At 41.9% G+C, this 27,308-nt stretch overlaps 1 protein-coding gene across 1 annotated transcript in view; it reads right to left on the bottom strand.

The window, feature by feature from the left end:
* Positions 1-816: 816 nt before the first annotated feature.
* The window catches only part of NT5DC3 (5'-nucleotidase domain containing 3), an 80,858-nt gene continuing 54,366 nt past the window's right edge, over positions 817-27,308 (bottom strand). Inside the window, exons 10-14 of the mRNA XM_027855879.1 lie at positions 22,913-22,994; positions 21,381-21,467; positions 18,939-19,079; positions 11,381-11,445; positions 817-2,719 (exon numbers count right to left, since the gene is read on the bottom strand). Of these exons, the coding sequence (XP_027711680.1) occupies positions 2,458-2,719; positions 11,381-11,445; positions 18,939-19,079; positions 21,381-21,467; positions 22,913-22,994 (637 nt within the window). The 3' untranslated portion in view covers positions 817-2,457. The remainder of the gene's footprint in view (positions 2,720-11,380; positions 11,446-18,938; positions 19,080-21,380; positions 21,468-22,912; positions 22,995-27,308) is intronic.

Raw genomic sequence — 27,308 nt, 5'->3', positions numbered from 1 at the left:
CATTCTTTTAGAGAAAAAGCCTGGCTGTATAACCATTTACTGTAGGCATGGGAAACGGAGCTGAGCTGCTGAAAGGGAGTTAGGCTTTTTAAACTTCTTTCAACCAATCAATCAATCACCAAATATTTATTAAGTACCTACTATGTGCCAGGTACTGTCTTAGGTACTGAAGATACAAATACAAAAACATGAAACAATACCTACTCAAGAGGAGTATATATTCTAACCTAGAGGTTCTTAATCTGGAATGAACTTTTTAAATGTTAATAAATGTATGCCAATATAATTAATTTCTTTTGTAGTCTTCTGCATTTTATTTCATGCATTTAAAATATTATTCAAGAAAGACTTCCATCAGAGTTCACAACATAAGAAAGATTAAGAACCCCTGAATCCCTCACCAACAAAACAAGAGTCACCCAAACTCCCAAACCACTCACAAAGAAAATACACAAAAGATCCCCAAAGACAAGGGTCTGAGATGATGCCTGAGCAATACCTCCCTCTTTCCCCAGCTGGAGTCCCACACTAGTAATTTCATTCTAGTCTGTTGCCTTCCCAGGTCTCATGGACTAGCATTAGGCTTGCTAACTGTGCACTCATTTTAATAAGCTTTAATTACAGCAAAACCACGGGGAGATGAGGGAATCACATAAGTTTGTTGCAAAAAGATTCTACCTGTGCCTTCATCTCACCTTTAGTAGCGAACCACAAGACCAATGTAGTTTTTTGCTGTTTTCTTTTTTTTTTTGTTTTGTTTTGTTTTTTGGTAAGGCAATTGGGGTTAAGTGACTTGCCCAAGGTCACACAGCTAGTATGTGTCAAGTGTTTGGTCTGAGGCCAGATTTGAACTTAGGTCCTCCTGACTCCAGGGCCGGTGCTCTGTCCAAGTTTTTTGCTGTTTTAACAGCTCTTGGATAATTCATGTTGATTGTTTTAGGCTGTGTCCTGGTAGTATCACATTCCTGCCTGTCTTGTTTTGCACATGAATCTATAACCTTTCTTAATTGGGAACCATAACCCACCTCCAGTCCTAAATTCTTCTTGGTAGCCTGGGACTATTATTTATCCAAGACAGTTTTCCCTCTGCCTTTGTCAGGGAACACCACTATCTTTGCAGTGGATAGGCATGGACTCTCATCTGTCACTGATCACGCTCTTGGTCTGCCCCTGGTAAGGAAGCGGCTGAATGAGGATGAGGGAGGGTGAGGAAGTTAACCCCCTTCTCCATCCTCCCACCTGGAGTCTTCCCAGAAGCAGGGCTTCGATTTCTTTGAAGTACTGCGAATTCCCAGGGTGCAGGGTATGTTCACGTCAAAAGAGAAATATCAAAATAAATCTCAAAACCAACAATTTGAGGGGTGAGCTCTCTAGCTTCTAACCTGGCAGCCTAGCATGAGCATGGAACTTGGCTAAATTATAATTATAACAATACCTGACATTCACACAGCGCTTTGAAGTTTGAAAAGCACTTTATGTATACGGGGGTGTCCTAAACATCTTAATACAGTGTTAAGCTCTTAAAGATCTTGGGGACACTCTATTATCTTTATCGAACCCCACAACAATTCAGTGAGGTCAAACCTACAAAGATTTAGACAGAGGAAAAACTCTCTTTACTAATGCAGCACTTTCTCTGCTATTTATAATGTAGTCTAAGAGAGTTGCCTATGAGCAATTAAGTAACTAGGGTCACAAAACCAGTATGTATGAGAGACTTGAAATCAGACCACAGTTTTGAGGTCAGCTCTTTACCCAATCTACTATATCCTCTCTTACAATTAGGCTTATTATCCACCATTTTACAGGTAAGAAAACAGGGTCTCAGAACGCTTAATCGATTTGACCAAGGTCACACAGCTAAGAAGTACCAGAAGTGGAATTCCAACCCAAGTCTTCTGCTCTTTCCACTATAATAGGTCGCTTCCTCTTTGTAACCTCTCTGAAGGCAAGGATGAAGAGTTAGGCATCTCTGTGTTTCCCATGGTGCCTTGTACATCTTAGGTACCTAGTAGGGAACTGTCAAATGAATGATGAAGAAACACAGTCGTTTCAATACTGTCAAAACTCAACCAAGCCACACGACTCTAGAACTAGGACAAAAAGGGCCTTATCTATCCCAGAAAAACTCAGCTCCAAGGCCTTTGTAAACCGAAAGGCTGAATAAATAGACTTTCAATATGAAGCTCATCTTTCAGCCAACAGAAACTTCAGGGATCTACTTTCTCCTCCTCTGGGTGTCCATAATTCCCATTATCATTAACAGGAGATTCAAATCAGAAGAGAGTTAGACCACTTAATTCTGAATTCCTATTCTATCAAAACAAGGAAATTTATTCACCAGATAAAACCATATAAATAGCAAAATACAATATTCATACTTGCTTAAAAAGCGCCGTTTATACTCTCATTGGTATTAATGCCTCAATGTCCGCCCACCTCGAGTGGTTTATTTGGTTACTTGGCCTGGGCCACCCCTTGTGTAAAGGGGATCCTGAAGTTCCCCGCTGGGGGCCTGTCAGACCACGCTGGAAGTTCATGCTGTAAGGGAGTCCTCCTGGGATAGAACGTGTGACTGAGATCATAGCTCAGAAGGCAGCTCAGAGACGCCATGTAGATATCAGCAAATCGAGATAAGCGCCTCAGGAAGTATGTGGGGTTCTGGTCTGTTCGAAACAGGCTTCCAAACTGGGAGTTGAAGAAATTTTTGGTCATTTCTCTGTAAAAGTAAAGAGGGTGGGGGAAAGTAGAATGTTAAAACCAGGATAGTCTGACCAAAAAAAGAAAATGTTTTTTAAAATGCAACTATTAAAAGCATCTAATTTTATTTATCAGACAGATTTTAGAAGAATAAATTCACAACTAGGCATTAATTTTTCACAAAGAAAACCTCTTATCCTTAATTTTTCAGAAGTAATTCCTATCAATTTCCTATCTTTTGAGCAGCTGTGTGGCACAGTGGATAGAGCACCAGACCTGGAGTCAGGAAGTCCTGAATTCAAATCCAGCTTCAGACACTTATGACTCTGGGCAAGTCACTTAACCTCTGTTTGCCTCAATCTCCTCAACTGTAAAATGAAGGTAATCATAGCACTTACCCTTAAAAGTTGTTTTAAGGATGAAATGAGTTAATCATTGTAAAGTGTTTACCCACAGTGCCTGGCACACAGTAAGCACTATATAAATGTTAGTTATTATTATTATTAATCATTATCAGTATGTACATTATCCAAAACCCACCTAAAAGACACTTGGCAAGACAGCTGTTGTTCAGTTGTTTTTTTCAGTCGTGTCTGACTCTTCATGACCCCATTTGAGGTTTTCTTGGCAGAGATACTGGGATGGCTTGCCATTTCCTTCCCCAGCTCATTTTACAGATGAGAAAACGGAGGCAAACAGGGTGAAGTGACTTGCCTGGGGTCACACAGCTGGTAAGTATCTGAGGCCAGATTTGAACTCAGAAAGATGAGTCCTCCTGACTCCAGGCCTGGGGCTCTGTGCACTATGGCGCCACCTAGCTGCCCATCTGGCAAGACATAAATGCACTATAGGTGGACCCATGGGTCCAGCCACTCTGAAAAGTAATTTAAAAACATGCCTCGGGGCAGCTAGGTGGTACAGTGGATAGAGCACCAGCCCTGGAGTCAGGAGGACCTGAGTTCAAATTTGACCTCAGACACATAATGTTTCCTAGCTGTGTGACTCTGGGCAAGTCACTTAACCCCAATTGCCTCACTAAAAAAAAAAAAAAAAACCAACAAAAAAAAAACATACATGCCTCAAAAGTCACTACCCTTTGACCCAGCAATGACACTACTAAGCCTATGAATTACTGAAGGTAAAGTAATTGCAAACCTTAAAGTACCATACAAGTGCTAGCTGTTATTATTATTATTATTATTATTATTGTAACTGGAGATTAAAAATTGGTGAAAAGGACTCATACATAGAAAATTATCTATAACAACTCTTTTTGTAGTGACAAACAGATAGAAACTAAGAGAACATCTATCAGGCAGATCAAAACATACAACCAGAAAAAGACAACAAAGTCAAAGCTCCTACATCCAAAGTCCCCAAGAAAAATATGAATTGGTCTCAAGCCACGGAAGAGCTCAAAAAGGATTTTGAAAATTAAGTAAGAGAAGTAGAAGAAAATTGGGAAGAGAAATGAGAGTGATGCAAGAAAATCATGAAAAGTGAGTCAACAGCTTGGTAAAGGAGACAAAAAAATACTGAAGAAAATAACACCTTAAAAAAAACCTACTAGGCCAAATGGTAAAAGAGGTACAAAAAACCAATGAGGAGAATGCCTTAAAAAGCAGATTGGCCAAATGGAAAAAGAGGAACAGATATTCACTGAAGAAAAGAACTCCTTGGAAAGTAGAACTGACTAAGTGGAAAAGGAGGTCCAAAAGCTCACTGAAGAAGAGAATTCCTTATAAATCAGAATTGAGCAGATGGAAGCTAATGACTTTATGAGAAATCAAGAACCAATGAAACAAAACCAAAAGAATGAAAGAATAGAAGACAATATGAAATATCTCACTGAAAAACAAATGACCTGGAAACTAGATTCAGGAGAGAGAATTTGAAAATTATTGGACTACCTGAAGGCCATGATAAAAAAAAAAGAGCCCAGACATCATCTTTCAAGAAATTAACAGACCCAAGATGGCGGAGTAAGAAGTGAGTCTCTCTTACTCTCCCTTATTAACTCCTGAAAGTCCAGAAAATATCACCCCAGGAAAAAACCTGGAACAGCTGAACCAGAAGAAAGATGGGGTGCAGCAGTACAGTAGCCCAGATAGCTTGAGGGATTAACTGGAAAGGCCCCTCTTACAGTGGGGGAAGGAGAACAGTACAGAACGGGAGGCATCCCAGCAAGCTAGTGGAAAGCCCCACCTCAGCATACCAGGAAGAGATCCTGAAGCCCAGGTGGTGGAGAAAGCAAACACCAACATCTGGACCCTAAGTGCCTCACTGAGAGTGGGGGAACCGGTGGAACTCGAACCTTCAGCAACCACCACCCTGAGCAGTCAGTAGCCATCAACATTGAGGCAGGACGCTCCACCAGCAAAAAAAATTACAACTCGGTGCATCTAGGTGGCAAAGTAAATAGAGCTCTGGCCTTGGAGTCAGGAGGACCTGAGTTCAAATCCAGCCTCAGACACTTGACACTTACTAGCTTTGTGACCCTGGGCAAGTCACTTAACCCGGATCACCTCACCATAAAAGCAAAAAAAACCATTTTACAACTCCCTGAAGGCTCAACTGATGGTTAGCACTTTTGAGCAATAAAGTATTTTTAAATGAAAAAAAAAATTATCAAGGAAAGCTGTCTTGATAGTATAGAACCAGAGGATAAAATGGAAACTAAAAAAATCCACTGGTCACCTCCTGAAAGATCTCAAAAGGAAAACTCCTAGGAATATTATACCCAAATTCCAGAGCTCCCAGGTCAAGGAGAGACAGCCAGAAAGAAACAATTCAAGCATTGTGGAGCCACAGTCAGGAAAATTCAATATTTAGCAGCTTCTACATTAAAGCATCAAAGGGCTTGGAATATGATATTCTAGAAGGCAAAGGAGCTAGGTAGGATTACAATTAAGAATCACCTACCCAGCAAATCTGAGGAAAATTTTTCAAGGGAAAAAAAATGGATATTCAATGAAAAAAAGGACTTTCAAACATTCTTGATGAAACGACCAGAACTGAACGGAAAATCTGACTTTCAAATACAAGTCTCAAGAGAAGCATAAAATGATAAACAGGAAAGAGAAATTATAAGGGACTTAATCAGATTAAACTGTTTATATTCCTACATGGGAAGATGATACTTGTAACTCATAAGACCTTTCTCATTATTAGGACAGAATAGAAGGAGTATATAATATGAAGGGATGATATCTAAAAATAAAATTAAGGGGTGAAAGGAAAGTACTTAGAGAAAGAGAAAGGGAGAGGTAGAATGAGGCAAATTATCTCACATAAAAGAGGCAAGAAAAAACTTTTAGAGTGGAGGAGAAGAGGGAGTGACTGAACCTTACTCTCATCAGAATTGGCTCAAAGAGGGAATAACATACACACTCAATTGAGTATAGAAATCTATCTTACCCTATAGGAAAGTAGGAGGGGAAGGGGATTTCAGAAGGGAGGGGAAAATAGAAGGGAGGGCAGATTGGGGGAGAGGTAGTTAGAAGCAAAACATTTTTGAGGAGGGAGAAGGTAAAAGGAGAGCAAGAATAGAATAAATGGGGGGAGAAATAGGATGAAGGGAAATACAGGTAGCAATAGTAAGTGTGAAAAAAAATTTTGAAGCAAGTTTCTCTGATAAAGGCCTCATTTCTCAAACATATGGAGAGAAATGAGTCAAATTTTTAAACATAAGAGCCATTCCCCAGTTGACAAATGATCAAATGATATGATCAGTTTTCAGATGAAGTAATCAAAGCTATCTATAGTCATATGAAAAAATGCTCTAGGGCAGAGCCAAGATGGTAGAGGGAAAGCAGTGACTTGCTTGAGCTCTCCCTCAAACCCCTCCAAATACCTGTAAAAAAAAATGGCTCTAAACAAATTCTAAAGCAGCAGAACCCACAAAAAGACAGAGTGAAACAAATTTCCAGCCCAAGACAACCTGGATGGTTGATCTGAAAGGTATATCACGCTGGGTGGGGAGAGGAACGCAGTTCGGCGTGGACATGCAGGCCACAGCAACCCTGGAACAGGCCTCAGAGGACTGAATCACAGGCAGCTGTGGACGTTTCCAGACTTCTCAACCCAGGAATGCCAAAGACAACTTAGAAGGTCAGTGGGAAAAATCTGTGACAGCGGTGAGAGAGAAGCTAGGTCTCAGCCACAAGTGCCGAGCGTGCCCCAGGGCAGCAGTTGCCTCCTGAGCTTCAGGCCCACAGACTGAGGGGGAATCGAGTGGCTGATCAGAGAGGGATTGCAGGGATCTCTTTGCCAGTGCTGAGGCAGGAATCTCTTGCTTTGTCCATGCTTGGATCTGGGTCACAGTTCTGAAGGGCAGTCCTGGAGCAAGAAAAAGCGCTGGCGTGGTGGAGCTTGTTGTGGCAGTGGAAAGGAAACACCTCGCCCCTTATCATAGCACCTTGGAAGAAATGAAAATTTACAGATCCCTACAAGTATCTCTGAAAACAGCTACACAAAACCCCCGAAGCTTGGGACAGTACACTCTCCATATTGGAAGCAGACTTTTACCTTAACAAAGAGTTTAAAACTCAAGTAATTGGCTGGGATCATGAGCAAACCTTGCAAAAAGAGTCATATCTTACTTTGGTGACAAAGAAGATCAAAACATACAACCAAAAGAAAACAACAAAATCAAAGCTCCTACATACAGAGCCTCCAAGAAAAATATGAATCAGTCCCAGGCCGTGGAAAAGCTCAAAAGAGATTTTGAGAAGCAAGTTAAGACAAGTAGAGGAAAAACTGGGAAGAGATATGAGAGTGATGCAAGAAAATCATGAAAAATAAGTTAACAGCTTGCTAAAGGAGACCCCAAAAAATACTGAAGAAAATAACACTTTAAAAAATAGCCTAACCCAAATGGCAAAAGAGGTCCAAAAAGCCAATGAGGAAAAGAATGCCCTCAAAAGCAAAATTGGCCAAATGGAAAAGGAAGTCCAAAAACTTACTGAAGAAAATACTTCCTTAAAAATTAGAATAGAGCAATTGGAAGCTAGTGACTTTATGAGAAATCAGGACACTGTAAAACAAATCCAAAAGAATGAAAAATTAGGAAACAATGTGAAATATCTCATTGGAAAAACAACTGACCTGGAAAATAGATCCAGGAGAGAGAATTTAAAAATTATTGAACTATCTGAAAGCCATGATCAAAAAAAGAGCCTAGACATCATCTTTCAAGAAATTATCCAGGAAAACTGCCCTGATATTTTAGAACCAGAGGGCAAAATAGAAATTGAAAGAACCCACCAATCTCCTCCTGAAAGAGATCCCCAAAGGAAAACTCCTAGGAATATTGTAGCCAAATTCCAGAGTTCCCAGATCAAGGGGAAAATATTACAAGTAGCCAGAAAGAAACAATTCAAGTATTGTGGAAACACAATCAGGATAACACAAGATTTAGCAGCTTCTACATTAATGTAGCGCAGGGCATAGAATATAATATTCTGGAGAGCAAAGGAGATAGGATTACAACCAAGTATCATCTACCCAGCAAAACTGAGTATAATCCTTCAGGGGAAAAAAATGGTCATTCAGTGAAATAGAGGACTTTCAAACATTCTTGATGAAAAGATCAGAGTTGAATAGAAAATCTGACTTTCAAATATAAGACTCAAGTGGAACATGAAGAGGTAAACAGGAAAGAGAAATCATAAGAGACTTATTAAGGTTGAACTGTTTACATTCCTGCATGGAAAGATGATATTTGTAACTCATGAGACCTTTGTCAGTGTTAGGGTAGTTGGAGGGAAAAAATTATATGTATGTATATAGATAGATAGATAGATAGACAGATAGATAGATAGATAGATAGATAGATAGATGGATGGATGGATGGATGGATGGAGGGGGCAAAGGGTGAGTTGAAGATGAAGGGGTAATACCTGGAGAATAAAATTAAGTGGTGAGAAAGGATTATACTAGCAGAAGGAGAAAGGGAAAAGTAGAATGGGGTAAATTATCTCACAAAAAAAAAAAAACAGAAAAGAAAAAGCTCTTACAGTGGAAGGGAAATGAGGGAAGGTGAGAGGGAATGAGTGAATCTTATTCTCATAGGATTTGACTTAAGGAGGGAATAACATACACACTCAATTGGGTGTGGAAATCTGTCTTACCCTACAGGAAAATGGGGGGGGGGAAGGGGACAAGAGAGTAGGGGGATGATAGAAAGGAGGGCAGATTGGGAAAGGGGGTAATCAGAAGCAAATAATTCTGAGGAGGGACAGGGTCAAAAGAAAGAATAAAATAAATGGGGGGGAAGGATAAGATTAAGGGAAATAGTTTTCACAGCATGTCTACTATGGAAGTGTTTTGCATAACTGCATATGTATAACCTATATTGAGTTGCTTGCCTTATCAATGAGGGTGGGTGGGGAGGGAGGAAGGGAGAAAATTTGGAACCCAAAGTTTTAAAAACACATGTTTAAAAAAAATGTTTTCACATGCAACTGGGAAATAAGAAATACAGGAAATGGGGAACAGAAATCTATCCTGCCCTAAAGGAAAATAGAAGAGGAAGGGGATAAGAGAAGGGGGGGAGAGATAGAAGGGAAGGCAGACTAGGGGAAGGGGAATTCAGAATGCATGCCAATGGGGCAGCTAGGTGGCGCAGTAGATAGAGCATCAGCCCTGTATTCAGGAAGACCTGAGTTCAAATCCGGCCTCAGACACATAACATTTACTAGCTGTGTGGCCCTGGCCAAGTCACTTAACCCCACTGCTAGCCCAAAAAAAAAACAAAAAAACCAGAATGCATGCCATCTTGGGGTGGGGGGAAGGGCGAGATGGGGTGAAAATTTGGAACTCAAAATCTTGTGGAAGTAAATGTTTAAAACTAAAAATAAATAAATTTATTAATTTAAAAAAATGCTCTCACTACTGATTGGAGAAATGCAAATTAAAACAATTCTGAGGCACTGCCTCATACCAATTAGATTGACTAACAGGACAAAAAAGGAAAATGAAAAATGGTGGAGGGGATGTGAGAAAAATGAGACATTAATGCACTGCAGGTAGAGTTGTGAACTGATTCAACTATTCTGTAGAGCAATTTGGAACTACACCCAAAGGGCTCTGAAACCATGCATATCCTTCGACATAGAAGTACCACTTCTAGGTCTATATCCCAAAAGAGATAAAAACAAAAAAGAAAAGGACTCATACGGACAAAAATATTTACAGCCGCTCTTTTCTGGGGACAAAGAATCGAAATTGAGGAGATGCCCATCAACTGGGGAATGGCTGAACAAACTGTAGTATGCGATTGTGATGGAGAACTGTTGTGCTGTAAGAAATGATGAGTAGGATGCTCTAAGAACAACCTGGGAAGACTCACATGAGCTGACACAAAGTGAAAACGTACTGTGTACAAAGTAACAGAATACTGTAAGATGATCAGCTGTGAATGACTTAGCTATTCTCAACAATACAACGACACAAGATAACTCTGAAGGACTTAGGATGAAAAATGCTATCCAGACAAAGAACTGATGGTGTCTGAATACAGACTGGTGCGTATTTTTTTTTTTACTTTATTTTTCTTGGGTTTTTTTTGTCTATGTTTTCTTCCACATGACTATTAGGGAAATGTTTTGCATGACTACACATGTATATCGTATATCAAACTGCTTGCCTTGTCAATGGGCGGGGGGAGGAAGGGAGAGAATCTGGAAGTCAAAGTTTTAAGAAAGAATGTTAAAAATTGTTTTTGCATGTAACTGGGAGAAAAAATTAAAAATAAAATTAAAAAAAAGAAATGGGGTTTCCCAAATATTACTAATTCACATCAGTTGGGAAGGGCAACTGGTATGAAATTCAGAGTCATTTAAAAGAAAGGATTTTAATCAGAAATAATACAATTTTGACAGCAGTAAGAACCTTTCTTGATCAGATAGTCCAATGACCCCCTTTTACAGATGAATAAATGTGAGGGCCCAAAGAGGTTAAGGGATTTGCCCAAGATCATATAGCAGGTTCGCTGAAGAGCTGCTATAAAACCTTGGTGCCCAGCTGATTGAGGAACAGCTGGATAAACTATGGTATAGAAATGTGATGGAATGTTCCAGAACATTATCATGTTGTAAGAAATAACAGGTATAAAGAATTCCTAAGAAACTTGGGAAAACCTAGATGAACTGGTACAGAATGAAATGATCAAAATAAGGTCAGTCACATAATAGCCACAAAGACATAAAGGAACGACTTCAGAGGCAAGGAAAGACATAAGCAGACAAAAGAAAAAAGACAAAAGGAAAGACATAAACTGAAAGACTCCAGGGGAACGAAAAAGAAGCGTGCCTCCCTCTTTTCATCAGAGAGGTGGTGGACTACAGGTGTGGAATGAGGTATACACTGCAGCCACATCCAATGCACTGACTCATTTTGTTTAACTTCTTTGTTATGAGGGAGGGATCTGTGTGGGTTGGAATGAAGTACTGGAAAAGTAGCAGTGATAAAAAAAAGTAAATTGAAATTGAAAAATGAATTGAAAAATTTGAAAAAAAAATCAATATTTTTTTTTTCATCTCTGCTTACAACATACTCCCTCTTCAGGCAGTAAGGAGAGACATTTCCACTGATTAGAGGAAAAGGCACGTGGAAAGAGGGGATGGGTCATTCCAGAGAGAGACACTGCATTTAAACGTTTACAAGACGCAAGCCTTACCTCATCTCCTTTCTTTCCTTTTTCCATTCTTGCAAAATCATCTGTGACGTATCATCTCTGTGAATCTGAAGAATAAGAACATAGCTGTTAGAGCTGTGACTGGTGTTTTTGGTGCGTACGTGTGTGTGCATGTTAAATAATTAAAGTAAAAACAAATCGGACACAAACCAAAAATCTGCTTTCCCTCGGGGTGTTTTCTTTCCATTGAATCTCCTAATTCATCATTATATTATTGTGACTCGCACTTCTTCCACTGGGTCCTTTCATGGATGCCTGATCATGGCATGGAAGTGCTCTGGGTTCTCCAAGACACAGGGTCTGGCCTTTAGTCCCCCAAGATGGAAACACTTCTACTACAAGAGATGGACGGTGGCCATACAAGGACCAGTCTGGCTAAGGGCACAGGATTTCATCACCAGAAGGGGGACCACCAAGTGATACATTTTATTTTGGCTATAGCAATTGACGAAACCACCTCCTAAAATGAAAAAAAAAAAAAATCTGAGTAGCATTGGCAGGAAGGCCCCCACCAATGGAACAGTAGATACCTTATCCAAGGATAAGGAATAGGCTAAGGAGAGAGGATGAGGCATGGGGGTAGAAATGAGACTAGTGGTTTGATTCATATAAGGAAATTTCCTCTAATAATGGAAATCAGCACCTTCTCTGGTTGCCTGGGAGACCAAGAGGTTGTTCAGAGTTACACAGACAGTAGAGGTCAGAGGTTGTATTACCTGCTCTGTTACTATGGCCCTGGGCAAGTCACTGAACCCCCTGGGCTCCTACTCTATAAAATGAAGGACGAGATGAGGTGACCTTTAAGGGATCCTCCTCCAGCTTAAATCAATGATCCTATGGGTCTTTTGAGGAATTCAAGTAACTCATGTTTATAGTATTTCATCACTATCAACTCCCTATCTCATTTCTCACAACAGCGATTGCTTAACTTCTCTTCTCTTCCACCCCAGCGCCATGCTTACAACAGGTGGCTTAGCTTCCTGCTTCCATGGGAAGATGAAGCCAGGCAAGGTGGGCCCACCAACCCACTTACAGCACCATCACCCACTCTCCTCTTCTCTCTTGTGGCCACAAAAAGTAAATCCATCTCTCAATATCACAGGGATCAAACACTCAATCCATGGGCAGTCTTGAGGGTGACCCAAACCAAATTAAAATGTAATTGGGAGAGATTTGTGATCATAATTACACAGAATATTATAATTGTAGTAACACTGTAACTATAAAATACTTATATTTATAATAATTTATATTACAAAATAAAATACAGATAATATTACACTTTAAAACCAAGTCAATATGCAGCCCATAGGGCTCCTTTTTCTGTAAATCAGTGGCCCCCATTTCTATATGAATTTGATGCCACTGCTGTAGAATATTATTCTCCTCCCTCATCAGGTCATAGAATCTCAGGATTTAGAGCTACAAGAGACTTTACAGGTTATCCAGTCCAACCCTCCTTGTTTGGCAAATGGGGAAACTGAGGCCCAGAGAGGTCATGGGACTTTAGAATTGGAAAGGATTTTACAGATTATCCAGTCCAACCCCCTCATTTGAAAAATGGGGAAACTGAGGCCCAGAGAGACTATAAGACTTTGCCAAAGGTAACACAGGCTCTAAGTAGCATAGCTAAGAGTCCAACCCAAGTTGAATGACTTACCCAAGGTCACACAGCTAATTTTGATAGAGCCTGGACTCAAATGCAGGTCCCCTGACTGCAAATCTAGTCTTCTTTCCCCTGTACCCAAATACCTCTGGAGTCTACTAAGACCAGAGTCCTGGCCTAAAATAAACTTTCTGCTGACTTTCCATTCTTAGCTCATGTCATCTCTGTTTAAATATGCACCATTCAAAAACAAAGGCACACAAAGCAAAAGCAGATGTGAACTCACACTCAGCTGATCACAGCTGATGCCCACCACACCAAGAGAGAATGCCTGCCCCAAAGCTATCCCAGCAACCTAACCAGCCTCACTTCAGAGTTCCAAAGGCAGAAATGTGGTAGTGACAGGGGATAGTCAGCAACAGGTGGCTTCTCCCCTCCCCTCCCCTTCTTCTCTCTCTCTCTCTCTCTCCTTCTTTCTTCCCCTCTCTCCTGTTTGGGTAGAGGGTAGAGGCACACATTATTTTAGAAACCTAAGTCAAACACCAAACAGCTGAGTAGCCCTCTCTGGAATGCCAGCTAGATGCCTTCTTCTACTATATTAACCAAGGTCATCCACCCCACTTCTGACCATCATTTGTTCAAGACCAGATGCCCAAACAGCACCTCCCAAATTGGGCCTTTCCTGATCTCTAGCCAGCCCCTCCCCCACTTGCCACCCCCATATATACACTCTCCTCCCCCCTCCCCTCCCCCAACCAGAAACTGCACATACATACAGTCTGGATTTACTTGTCTGTGTATATTTCCCCCAATAGAATGTAAGCTTCTAGAGGCCAGGTCCTCTTTATTTTTGTCTTAGTATCTTCAGAGTTTAACAAACAGTAGGTATTTAATAAATGCTCACTGACTGACCAAACTCCAACTATTCAGGCCCTCATATAAAGTAATGAAACTGATCTTTTTTAAACAAAACATACCAGGATTTATAACAACCAAATCAAAGCTGCTCTTCAAAGGCTTAGTCCAAAGAGGCTGGAATTCATCTTTCAGTACCAGCTCATGAAACATACAAGAAAACCAAGTTCATTATTTTACATCCACCTCATTTTGCTGCTTTTTTTTTTAAACTACCTTTCTCCTTACCCCCCCAAAGATGTATTACCCAGCTTGACCACGCATCTTATCCATGAGAGCTGGCTTCAACTGAATCTTTGTTCTTGCTAAAAATTCAAGTGTACATTGTGTTGGGCCAGGACGCTGGTGGAATTGAAGAGGTTTGAGTTAACCCCACCAGTTGGGAGTGTTAGGACCAAAGGATCTGTAGAGCCATTTGTCCCAGTTTGTTCTTAGGTCAAGGGTTCTTAACCTAGGGCCCACTGACCAGTCCAGAGACAGAGTTCAAGAGGTCTGTGAACTCAGATGGAGAAAAAAAAAATTACACCCACTATCTTCCAATTCACTTTCTTTTAGTCACCTTTGTAATCTTAGATGTTTTATTTCATGCATTTAGAAATCTCATGCTGAGGAGTTCCATAAGCTTTATCAGATGGCCAAAGAGGCCCATGGCAGAGAGAAGTTAAGAATCTTATCCTGGGCAAATTTGGAATCCACCAGCTCTGGGTGATTCATTGCACCAGCCATGGCTCATACATCCTCAAAGCCCTGCTGCCCGTGAAGATATCCAAAAGACCTGAGGCCTGGGTTCTAGAGGCAATTCCAACAGGAGGTCCAGCATCACAGAACTATCGAAGGTCTGATTGGCAGGATGCAGGAAGGCTATGTAAACCAAACCAAGATGGGACAAAAGTCCCCTCTGTCATATCCCTGACGAGTCTCCGCTTGAGCACCTTCAGTGATAGGGAAGTCACTACCTCCCAAGGGAGACCCTTCTGCTGAGGCTGGAAAAACAGGATCACACAACTACTAAGTATCTGGAGCAAAATTCCAACTCAGGAGTGACTTATTCTGAGGTCCAACTCTGTGACACCTAGCTCCCTAGGCAAGCTAAGGACTCAAGAGGTCTGCTTTTCTACAAAGAGAGGGGTGTATGTGGCATGCTCACAAAGTAGTGCATACACACAAACACACACACACCCTGTTTATACTCTCACTACATGGGCTAAATACATTTTATAAAAATATCAAGGGTAGCTAGGAAATCCATGAAGGAAAAAATGACAAAACAGAGAGAAAACAAGTGTCCATGCCAGAGAAGAAAACCAAACCAGTTTCACCAAAAGATAAAACTAAAGTCATTGAGGATATCTGCTTTACCCTGAGAAGAGGAAATATGTGGCAGCCCTCCTCTCTGGCCTCAGGACCCTTTGCTCACTACTCAGGTCTTACTCCATGGCCAGCCAAGTGCCTGCCTTCCTTTCCAAAAGCGATCTGGGAGGTTAGGAGTTAAAAACCCTAGGGAAGGTGCCCTGGGTGGGCCAAGGGAGGGCAGCTGCTCCGTGCCTCTCATCCTGGGGGAATCGGGATCATACTAAGATTGTTCTGGTTTATCCAGACTGAAAGAAAAGGGAAAAGGGAGTGGGGGAGACTCAAACTCCACAGAGAAGAAAACAGCACAATGACAAGCTGGCCTCTGTCATGAGGGGAAGGAAACTGACAGGTTTAAATTTATATAAAATGTAAATTGTTTATATTATCACCACATTATTCTTTAGAAAGATTACTATTAATAGTGTTATTAATAATTACAAATATTAACTTGTTTTATTTGATATATTAAGTGTATTCTCCATATAAATTGTTTAAATTCTATTAAATACCATTTAAATATTAAATATCATGTTTTAAAAGTTCTACAAGAGTGAGAGAAGCACAAATCATATGGTCATATATTGCGAGCCAGAAAGGACCTTAAAACCACCTTATCCAATCCTCTCATTTTGCAAATAGAGGAAACTGAAGGTCTGGGAGGTGACTTGTCCAAGGTCACACAGCAGAGTTGAGACTGTAACCTAGGGTCCTCTGACTCCACATCCAGCGCTCTTTCCATAATACTACACCCTAGATGAGCAATGGGGAGTGAATGTCAAATCAGAAGACATGGGTTCAAATCCTGATCAGCTCAGACACTGACTAGACATGTGCTCCTCAGCTAGACATTCTATTTCTCTGAATCTCAGTCTTCTCATATGTAAATTGGGGACAACAAGACTTGTGGCATCTACTCTTAGGGTTGTTGTGAGGAAAGCACTTGGAGCTTAAAGATACAGAAAAATGTGAATTATTAACCTGTCTTTCAGGCAGTGTTGGCACCTAATAACTGCTAGTGGAAATCAGTTTGGTGCAAACAAAGAAAGGACCTGGGGCAGCCTTCCAGGTAACCATGAGGGTCAATGGCAACATACTTTGTTATTGTAATAATAGTCATTTAAAATAACTTATTAATACAAACTCAAAATACCTTATATATAAAAATACATTCTACCTCATTTGATTGAATTCAACACCTATTAAAATCCCACTTAGGCACTGTGCAATTTGGTTCTGTCATATAGAGAAGAAGCTTTTTTTTTTCTTTTGAGCCAGACCAGAGCTTTCATTGGCAAAAGGAACTCTCTGTGAGGAAACTCCCTCAAACCATGCAGATCACTATGTGTTCTACAACTTTTAGTCTCAGAAGGTTGCCCAGAGGCACTAAGGTAGAGTGACTTGGCCAGGGACATTCAGCTGGTATGTGTCAGAAGCAGAACTTGAACTTATGTTCTCATGACTCCAAGGCCAGTCCTCTACATACCATGGAAATCCGCCTCATAAAGGCTGTGGAAAAAAAAAAAAAAACCTTACTTAGAGATGAAAGAATAATCCAGCCAAGTGATGGCTGCTTCTATGTAAAACAGCATTTTTTAAATATGTGTTTTTTAATTTTTGAGGGAGGGAGAGTTTCAACTTGTGAGTTCATTGTTATACAGAGCTCCCAAGTGAGGAAACTCCCTTTCTATCGACGTAAATCTACAACAGGCCTCAGAAAGTGGCCTGGGGGTTCTGACTGGTTATGTGTCCCAAAGTCATTATATGTCAGAAGTGGGACTTAAACCACATCAACTCTACGCATTATGTCTACCTTCCTCTCATGGTAGACCTACAGTGGGGAAGAAAGCACATCAATGAAATTTACATCCTTCCCTAAGATTTACAGGAGGTTTACCCTATGGGCAGAATAAAATGAAAAGGTTTGTTGGATTGGCACATAACTATGGACAGACAGTGGCACAGTGCCAGAGCAGGGAAACCTACGGCTTCAAAGTCACATGTGGCCTTCTAGGTCCTTGGGTGCTGCCTTTAGACCGAGTCCAAGTTTTACAGAACAAATCCTTTCATTAAGGGGATTTGTTCTGTGATGTTTGGATTCAGTCAAAGGGGGACACTTGAGGACCTAGAGGGCCACAGGTTCCCCACCCCTGTGCTAGAGTCTGAATCCTGTCTCTGCTGCTTTCCGGCTACATGACCTTAAGTAAGTCCCTTAACCACAGTGAGCCTCAGCTTCATCTATAAAATAGGAATAATAACCACCTTGGATACCTCCCTCACACGACTGTCCTTTAAAGTACTACATAAATGCCCATAACTTTTATTATATATTTTTAAAGCTATCTATGGCGTAGGGGATATAGAGCTGGCCTTGGGTTAGAAAGGTCTGGGTTCGAGCCTGGCCACTGACACATCTTAGCTGTGTGACCCTAGGCAAGTACCTAAGACTAGAGGTTGCAGAAAAGTACCAGACTGCATTGGCAGAGGAATCTTCCTCATCCAGGAGTCTCTATAGCAATGACATCACGGGTCCAGTTGCTATCCCGCTGCATTGAATATGTCTGACATGTATCTAAGTATTTATGTACTGTCTTCTCCATCAGAATAAAAGCCCCATTATAGCAGGAGTTATTTCATTTTTGACTTTGTATCCCCAGGGCCCAGCGCAGGACCTGAATTAATTAATAAATGCTTATGGACTGGATGATAAATCTTTGAAGTAATATTAGGCAATTTAAACATAAGAATCAAATACAAAGCTAGTGAACAGCTGGCTGTAGCAGATGGGTTTTGTTTTGTTGTTTTTCAGAGAGAAAATCAGGGAAGGCTTTATAGAGGAGAGGGAACGTTGGAACACAAAGAAAGTGCAATTGTTGAAGTTACCTTCAAGGTCAGGTTGGGCTAATGAAACATATGAAGGAGACACCTGGCCAAGGGGCAGGTGATCTCCCTGCCAACCACCACCTAGTAGCCAGAAGCCGAATCACAGACTCTTGGAGCCTGGAGGGCCCCACAAGACCCTGGAGTCTCAGTTACGTTATTTTCTAAAATGAGAAAATACAGTGGCTCAGCCGCCACGGCAAAGAGGCTTCCTGACTGAGCTAAAGCAGGGTTTTCAGAGGCCCTTTCATGGAGCTGGAGCTGGAAAAGGTCTTACAAAAACAAAAAAATCCATCCTCAGTGATTTATCTGTAGTCCCTGAAAATGATCTAAGCCTTGTGTAGCCTAACCTTAAACAGCAAATAACTGAAATGACTTGAGCTGCTGTAATCCCTCTAGACTTAAGGAGGAGAGAAGAGAAGAAAGAGGAGAGAGAGGAAAGAAAGAAGGGGAAGGGAAAGGAGAAGAGGGGAAGAGAGGAGAGGAAGAAAGAGAGGGAGGGGAGTGGAGAGGGAAAGGGGGACAGGGAGGAAGGGAGGGAGACAGAGAGAGAAAGAGACAGAGAGAGATGGAGAGGGAAGGAGGGAGAGATGGAGAGACAGAGACAAAGGGAGAGAGGGAAAGAGTGGAGAGAGACAGAGAGATGGAAAGATGGAGAGACAGAGGGAGAGAGGGAGAGAGAGAGAAAAAAGAAAGAGAGAGAGAGGAAAGAGAGGAGGAAGAAAGAGGGGGAGAGGAGGGAGATAGAGAGAAAAAGGAGAGGGATTGAAGGGGGGAAATCCCGCAAACCTGCATCTGTTCCAATAATCCAGTCAGGGTCTGCAGCCAGGTCATGGTCTGAATGTACTGCTCAGTGTTCATGATCTTGATCTCTGACCTGAGCTCAGGAATGATGGCGCCCGTCCGCCAGCCATGTTTCAGGGTCAAATCCTGCCAAGAACCAACATGAGTCTTAAGCTTCATTACCTCTTTCAGCCACAATCAGTGTTTGCTCAATGGTTTCTTAATTGTCATGGTTAATTATTAACCAAGCTGGATTAATGAATTACATTTCATTACTAACATTACATCCTGAGCTTTAACGATTTCACCCTCATGAAAAGTTTCAGGCCTGGGAATTATGGCAACTGCGAGGCTGCCCAGATCCCAGAAAGCCGCAGTCTAGAAAAAGTTCAATGAGATGATAAAAAGGAATAGTTTGTTCTTATGTTAAATAAAATAATAATAATAAAGCAACGGATAAACTTAAGTTCTAATAAATATCCCAGACCTATCACTTCTCTGTGTGACCTAGAAATTCACTGCACCCCTGTGAGTCTGAGTTTCTTCATTTGTAAAAATGTGAGATTGGACTAGGGTCACAGCTCTTAAGTGGCAGAGCTGAGAATCGAACCCAGATCTTGGGACTTCAAATTTAAAACCATTTCCATTATATTGCCTCTTTTTTTTTTTTTTTTTTAGGATCTCCAGTGGTGGTGAATTCTTATCCATTGAGAGACTTCTGCCAAAAGCCAAACACTATTTGGTACAAGTCAGTGAATAAAAATGGCCCTGGTACAACTGATGTTTTAATATATTTCTATACAGCGTAAAGGTTTGCAAAGTGTTTTCTATACATCGTCTGTACATTTCCTGTACGCTCCATACATTGTACACCCTCACAAACCACTCTCAAGGGTGGGGGTGGGGGGTACCATAAGTATTAGTAGCCCCATTTTACAGAGGAGTAAACTGAGGTACGCCCATGGTCACATAGCTAGGAAAGGTCAAGATCTGAGATCTCAGACAGGAGCCACCAAAGGGTGCTGGACTGGGCCGGTAGTGAGGAGCAGACAGAGACGAGCCCGAATGACCTGGGAAGGGGGGTGGGGAGCACAGAGCTTTCAATCTCCCCAAATTGTGCGTGTCACAATCTTCACACACTCTCACTGCTCCAGCAGGGAACATCGAGCTCTGATGAGAAATGAGATGACATCTCAAAGAATGATGGAAGATTCACAGTGGGCATGCCGCCTGCAGCTGATCCCCGACAACGGCTTGTGCCGGACAGCCGTGAATGAGGGGCTGGCTCAGCAGTGAGCCTGAGACCTGCAGAGGGCCAGCGCAAGCGGTCCGTTAGCATCATACCTCGCCATCACCACCCCCATCCACACCAAAAGCACAAAAAAGGCTTGTGGTGGATAAAGGGCTGACTGGGAATCAGGAACACCCGGTTCAAATCCCACCTCACACACTGTGGGCAATTCACTCAACCTCTTGGTGCCTCAGTTTCTCCATCTGCAAACTGGGAGCAGAGATGGATTCCATGGCCTCCAAGGTCCTTCCCAGTCCTACATCCATGCTCATATGATCTTATAAGGTCTCCTTATGGGAAAACAGAAACCAAAATCTCACAGGAGAGGAAGGCACTGGGTAGGGAGAGGAGTCTGCAGGGAGATCCGCATCTGTGGAGGAACACACAGCACCCACGAAACCTCCACCCCATCCAAGACAGATGGAAGTGCCAGCCCAGCCCATAAAAGCAGGAATTTGTGGCATGCTGCCCAGGTTCTACTGCCTTCCCTGCTAAGGTTACATTCCATCTACTCCAAATGGATCTTGCATAGATTTCTTTATGTATATGTTGTTTTCCCCATTAGAATGTAAGCTCCATGAGGGCAGGGACTGTTTTTGCCTTTTCTTGGCCTAGCACACAGTAGGCACTTAATAAATGCTTACTGACTTGACTTTGTATCCCTTACACTAAGCACAGTGCCTGGTGCACTGTTGTTGTTCAGTTGTGTCTGACTCCTCCTGGCAAAGATAGTGCAGTGGTTTGCCATTTGCTTCTCCAGCTCATTTTACAGATGAGAAAACTGAGGCAGACAGGGTGAAATAACTTGCCCAGGGTCACATAGCGAGTAAGTGTCTGAGGCTGGATTTGAACTCAGATCCTCCTGACTCCAGGTCCAGCACTCTACCACCCAGCAGCAGGCAATTAATAAATGCTTACTTAATTTGACTTTGTGTTCCCAGTGCCTGGCATACAGTAATTGATTAGCTTGTTGACTGACTGACAGACTGAACAGCACTTGAAGAAATATGGAAATTCCTTAACAGGCGAGAATGGTCCCTATTCTTCTATTAACACCAAAAGAAACAAGTTGCTGTACAACAATTCACTTTTCATTAACTAGAAACATTCCCTGACTTCAGCCCACAGGGTGACGGGGTGAGAGGAAGGTTACTTACTGCCAGATCGCTGTATATGTGATCTCCAAAATACAACACTCTGGACCCCCTCCATCCAGTGAGCTTCAAAAATTCATATAAATTACCCTGTAACAGAGAAGATGCAAACGTTACTGCCTGTGGGGAGTATGGACCCATTCACACACAGCTTTACAAAGCAACAGAGAGATAAACAGTGGAGCAGAGGGGACAATGGGCTGAGGCATGGCCAGTCCAAGTTCTGGCTCTGACACATTCTGGCAGTGGGACCCTGGGTCATGTCACTTAATCTGTGGACGTCCCCCGGGAACTAACTCTCTAAAACTAAGTTGTAGAGCAGGTGAGATCTGCATTGACAGAGAGAGTTCTAACCCCTGGAGTTGCCTACAATGATAAAATCAAAAGGGAGGACCCAAACAAAAAAAAAAATCTAAACACGTGACTCACGAGTCCCACATGACTCATTTTAGTATTAGAGAGCCACCTGATTAGACAGTACTAAAGCTGGGCACCCCGGGTCCACACATGCCCCCTTTATCAGGAAGGGGACATTTCAACCTGCTAGAAACCATTCAGTTGATACCTGTTGAATGCTACGCCACATGAGAAAGCTGTTTTTAAAAAGATATTTATGTGGATAGAGCACTGGCCCTGAAGTCAGGAGGACCTGAGTTCAAATCCAGCCTCAGACTTGACACATACTAGCTGTGTGACCTTGGGCAAGTCACTTAACCCCAATTGCCTCACCAAAAAAAACAAACAAACAAACAAAAGATATTTATCCTTCTCAATGGTATCTTAAATCTCACTAAGGAAGCAACACACATTTAAACACGACAAATTTTAAGCTAGAATTCTGCAGTTCAAATTTTATTTTTCTTCTATTTAGTATAATAAAGTGGGGTCTTAAGCTCATAGCTTTAGAACTGAAAGAGACCTCAGCTGGACCTAGTCCAATCCCCTCATTTTTTATAGATGGGGAAACTGAGGCCCAGGAAGCTGAAGTGACTTGCCCAGGGCCCAGAGGTGGGATTATAGGGTCATATATGTAGAGCTGGGAGGAACTGCAGAGGTATCTAGTTTTACAGATGAGGAAACTGAGACCCATAGAGGGAGTGACTCAGCCAGAGGCACACAGGGCATAAGCGGCAGAGCCAGGGGCCCCACGACCCCAAAATGAAAACTATTAACACTGCCATACTACAAACAAAATATACGATTAAACCCTGAACCACACCAGGATTGTTTTCTATGGTTAATATTTGCCAACCCTGAAATCAAGCAACATGAAGGAATGAACAGAGGTAGTGTGGGAGAGTGAACCAGCCTTGGAGTCAGGAAGCCCTCTGTTCAGATTCCACCCTCTGACACAGACTGGTTGGGTGACCCTGGGCATGTCCCTTGACCTCTCAATGCCCTTGAAGACAAGATGCCCGCCTGCAAGTTTCCACTATGCCGTGATAGAAGGAATTTCTTCACTTGGGAGTTTCCCATACCAATGAAAGCAAAGGTCTAATTTTTTTTAAAAAATGGACTTGACCCCTTTATAATACCTGTTTGTAAATCTGGCCTTTTTCCAGCTTGTGGATCTTATCCCAAAGAAGTACACCTCTTTCGGTCACCTTACGGAATGGTCTAATGAGAGAAGTATTATGACATGTTAGTACAGGGTTTTGCTGTTGTTATTATTATTAATATTATTTTACAATAGTTCACATGAACATAGCACTTCCAGGTTTTCAAAGCACTTTACAAAGATTGTATCATTTCAGTCTCAAAAGAATCCTGGGAGGTAGGTGCTGTTATTACCCCAATTTTACAAAAGAGGAAACTGAGGCAAACAGGGTTAAGTGACTTGGCCAGGGTCACACAGCTAGAAATCTGGGCCAGGATTTGAACTCAAGACTTCCTGATTTCCAAGTCTACCATTCTTTGCGCCCTACCATGCCAGTCATCTCCTTGTGTTATACTATTCCTGAATCCTCACAGAAGTTAAAAAAAGGATCCCAAGTCTAGAGTTAGACATCTGGTCCACCCTCTATCATTTTACAGATGAGGAAACTAAGGCCCTCAGAGAAGTGACTTGCAATTAGCATATATAAGAGGTAGCATTAGAACCCGGATCCTCTAACTCAAGTTAATTCTTCTTCTACTCTGTAATAGCTTGTTCAGTCATTTTCAGCTGTGTCCAACTCTTCATGACCCCATTTGGGATTTTCTTGGTAAACATACTGGAATGGTTTGCCATTTCCTTCTCCAGCTCATTTTACAGATGAGGAAACCGAGGCAAACAGGGTGAAGTGACTTGCCCAGAGTCACACCTAGTAAGTGTCTAAGATCGGATTTGAACTCAGGAAGATGAGTCTTCCTGACTCCAGGCTTGGTGCTCTGTGCACTATGGCACTTCCTAGTTCAGTATTTAAAGTCTCCATAAACATGAACTGGCCCCAGAATAACCTTCATAATCTGAAAATGAAGGAGGAAAGAATTACCATCACCAACCAAGTAGAAAAAGCAGTCCTTGAGGGTGGAGACGGTTTTGTTTGTCTTTGTATTCTTGAAGCCTACCACAGTGTCATGCCAAGAAGAGTCCTAAGGGTTCACACCAAAAGTCAACTGCAAGGTTATGGCCTGGTGGCTGGAAGGATAGTGGTTCTCTGTCACAAGGAAAGAAAGCAGGTGTCCCAAGAAGTACCAGTCTCTTCCCCTGGTCTTGTTGCAGCCATCACAAAGACAAGAACATGGCAGATAGAAGGCCTGAAAAGGCTCTAGGATCCACCTACTTCCCAGGTTCAAAAGCTACTCAGCAAGCATTTATTAATCATTTACTGTGTGCCAGGCACTGTGCTAAACTCTGGTAGTACCAAAAAAAGCAAAAACAGTCCCAGTCCTCAAAGCTTACCCAGTAATTGGAAAGATAACATATAAATGAATATGTGCATCCAAAATGGAAGGCAATCTGGGAGTGGTGATTTGGAGATGAATAAAAGATGTCTGGGAGGGGGAGGAGAAAGGATGTAGATCCTGAAAACCACAAAAGCTTGATGTGGAACCCCAGAAAAATGCTGGGAGAGATTACCGAACAGACGTCTGGGGAACATGAAGAGAACTGATGCCACGAAAAGCTAGCCTGGATTTACTTAGTAGAAGCTACACCACACTAACCACATTCCCTGTTTTATAGGGTTACCACCGGTTAAGGGACCTAGAAAGAAACATCAATCAATACATTTGTTAAGCACCTACTATGCACCAGTCACTGCGCTCGGCACATTCAGGACCCTCAACAGGCTCACATTCTATCGGGTGGATAGAGATTTCTACAAGACATTTAACAAAATCTGCCCTGATGTGCTCAAGGACAAACGTGGGCTGACAATAACACTAGATTCCCAGATGGGTAAAGAGTTTATTAATGAGTCAATGTCAGCTGAGAAAAAAGTCTTTCCACAATCAATAAACAATCATTACTCATTAAGAACTTTCTCTGTGCCAAATGTTAATCTCTGAAGATACAAAGGAAAAACAAGAGTCTTTGCCCTCAAGAAGGTTACACTCCAAGAGGCTTTTATTAAGCACCTACTATGCACCAAGTACTATGCTAGTCACTGGAGATACATAGCAAAGGCAAGAGAGCTCTTGCCTTCAAGGGGCTTACATTCTAACAAGCATCTATTAAGCACCTACTATGCACCAAGTACTGTGCTAACCATTGGAGATACATAGCAAAGTCAAGAGAGCTCTTGCCTTCAAGGAGCTTACATTCTAAAAAGCATTTATTAAGCACCTACTACATGCCATAGTGCACAGCAAGGTGGCTCAGTAGATAAGAGTGCTGGGCCTGGAATCAGGAACACCGTAATTCAAATCAGGCCTCAGACGCTTACTAGCTATGTGACCCTGGTCAAGTCACTTCACCCTGTTTGCTTCAATTTCCTCAATCATAAAATGAGCCGGAGAGGAAAATGGCAAACCACTTCAGTACCTTTGCCAAGAAAACCCCAAATGGGGACACAGAGTCAGACTATGCAACAACAACACTAACTAGCCATGTGACCTCGGGCAAGACACTGGAGAAGGAAATGGCGAACCACTCCAGTATCTTGGCCAAGAAATCTCCCTGAACAGTATGGTCCATGAGGTCACAAAGAGTCAGACACAACTGACCAACAACAGCACGGGCTATGTACTGTTCTAGCTACTAGAGATACAAAGAAAAAACGAGGCAGTCCTTGCATTCTAATAAGCATTTATTAAACACCTACTGTGTGCTCGGGGAAAGCCAGACAAAAGCGAAACAGTCCTTGCCCATTTCGCACTCGTGGTCCTGTACAAGTCAACTTTTTTTCTGAACAACTCAGATGAAGGCCTTGAAGGCACACTTCACAGCTATGCAGAGGACAGAGCTGAAGGCAATAGAGCTCATGTGCTGAATGAATCAGAATTCAAAAATATTTCAACAATCTGGAAAGACAGGCTGAAACCAAGATGATGAAATGTAAAAGAGAGAAATAAAGCCTCTGCACTGAGCATCAAAAACCTCTTCCTTTTCAAAAAAAAAACAAAAAACCACATGAGTGTATATGAAAGGAAGTTTGGTATAACAACAGTTCATGTAGAGGAAACAAAAGCAGGGGGTTTAATTGACTGTAGGTTTTATATGAAACCCCCCCCCATGTGATGTCAACTCAAAAAGGATCACGCAAACACAGGCAGCATTTACAAAAATATAATGCCCAGAACAAGGGAGGTAACAGCCCCCAGGGTCTTCTGCCCTGGTCTTGACTAGTAGCAAAAAGAATTCTAGGAGAAGCACATGGTGTAAGGAAGAGAGAGAGGACTCTGGAGCCAAGAAAACCTGAATTCCAGATCTGCCTCTGACACATTGAGGCTACGTGACCTTGGACAAATCACTGAACCTCTAAGTGCTCTGGACAACTCTCTAAGACTCTACATTGAAAAGAAGGTGCCAACCTGCACTGGTAGAAGAAATGTCTTCATCTGGGAGTTTCCTAGACCAATGAAATCACAGATCCTATTCCTATCTCTATCTCTATCTTAAAAGAATCATACTTGCATTTATATTACACTGCTTTAAAGTTCAAAGTCTTTTCCTTATAATAACCCTGCAAAAGTATAGGTAACTCTCAGGTGAAGACACTCCCTCTACCAATGCAAGATGGCATCTTCTCTGAAGCTCATAAGTCTTAGAGTTGCCTAGAGCATTAAGTGGCTAGGTGTCTTGCCCAGGGTCATACAGCCAGCAGGTGTTGGGGCAGGACTTGAATCCAGGTCTCCCCAAGCCAACTCTCTGGCTATCATTCAGAAGCAACTCATATCATACTCATTACATGGATGAGAAATCAGGGAAGTTTATTACCTTGTCCACGGTCACACAACTCTATTATTCCACAGCTGACTCATATCATGTCCATTATATGACTGAGAAATCAGAGAGTAGCATACCTAAGATCACACAACTAACTCTATCTACTATTCTGCAGCTGACTCACTTTGGGTCCATCATATGGATGAGAAATCAGAAATGTAGTAGCTTGCCCATGGTCACAAGGCTGGTAAGCATTCAAGTCAAGACCAGAACCCAAGTCTTCTGACTCCAAGCCTAGAGTTCTGTCTGCCACCCTGCGCTACCCACCATTCATATTCAGAGTATCAAGGCAAGCCCTGGAATTCGTATCTTAAGAGCACTGACAAAATGGAGTCTGTCCACAGAAGAGAGCAAACAGGATAATGAAAAGTCTTAAGAGGACTCAAGACTGGAGAAAGAACAGAAGATGTTTAATCAGGATAAAAGAAGACCAGGGAGGGGAGATGTGGGAGGAGGGAATAAGCTGTCATAGATATCCTCGGGCTCATAAAGGATTGTCATGCAGAAGAGAGTAAACAGTGTGTTTCTAGGTCAGAACTAAGAAGCTGTAACATCATTCT

This window comes from Vombatus ursinus, unplaced genomic scaffold (genome assembly GCF_900497805.2).
Source record: "Vombatus ursinus unplaced genomic scaffold, bare-nosed wombat genome assembly UNPS02011334.1, whole genome shotgun sequence".
Lineage (NCBI taxonomy): Eukaryota > Metazoa > Chordata > Mammalia > Diprotodontia > Vombatidae > Vombatus > Vombatus ursinus.
This window is presented reverse-complemented; position numbering and strand designations above follow the sequence as displayed.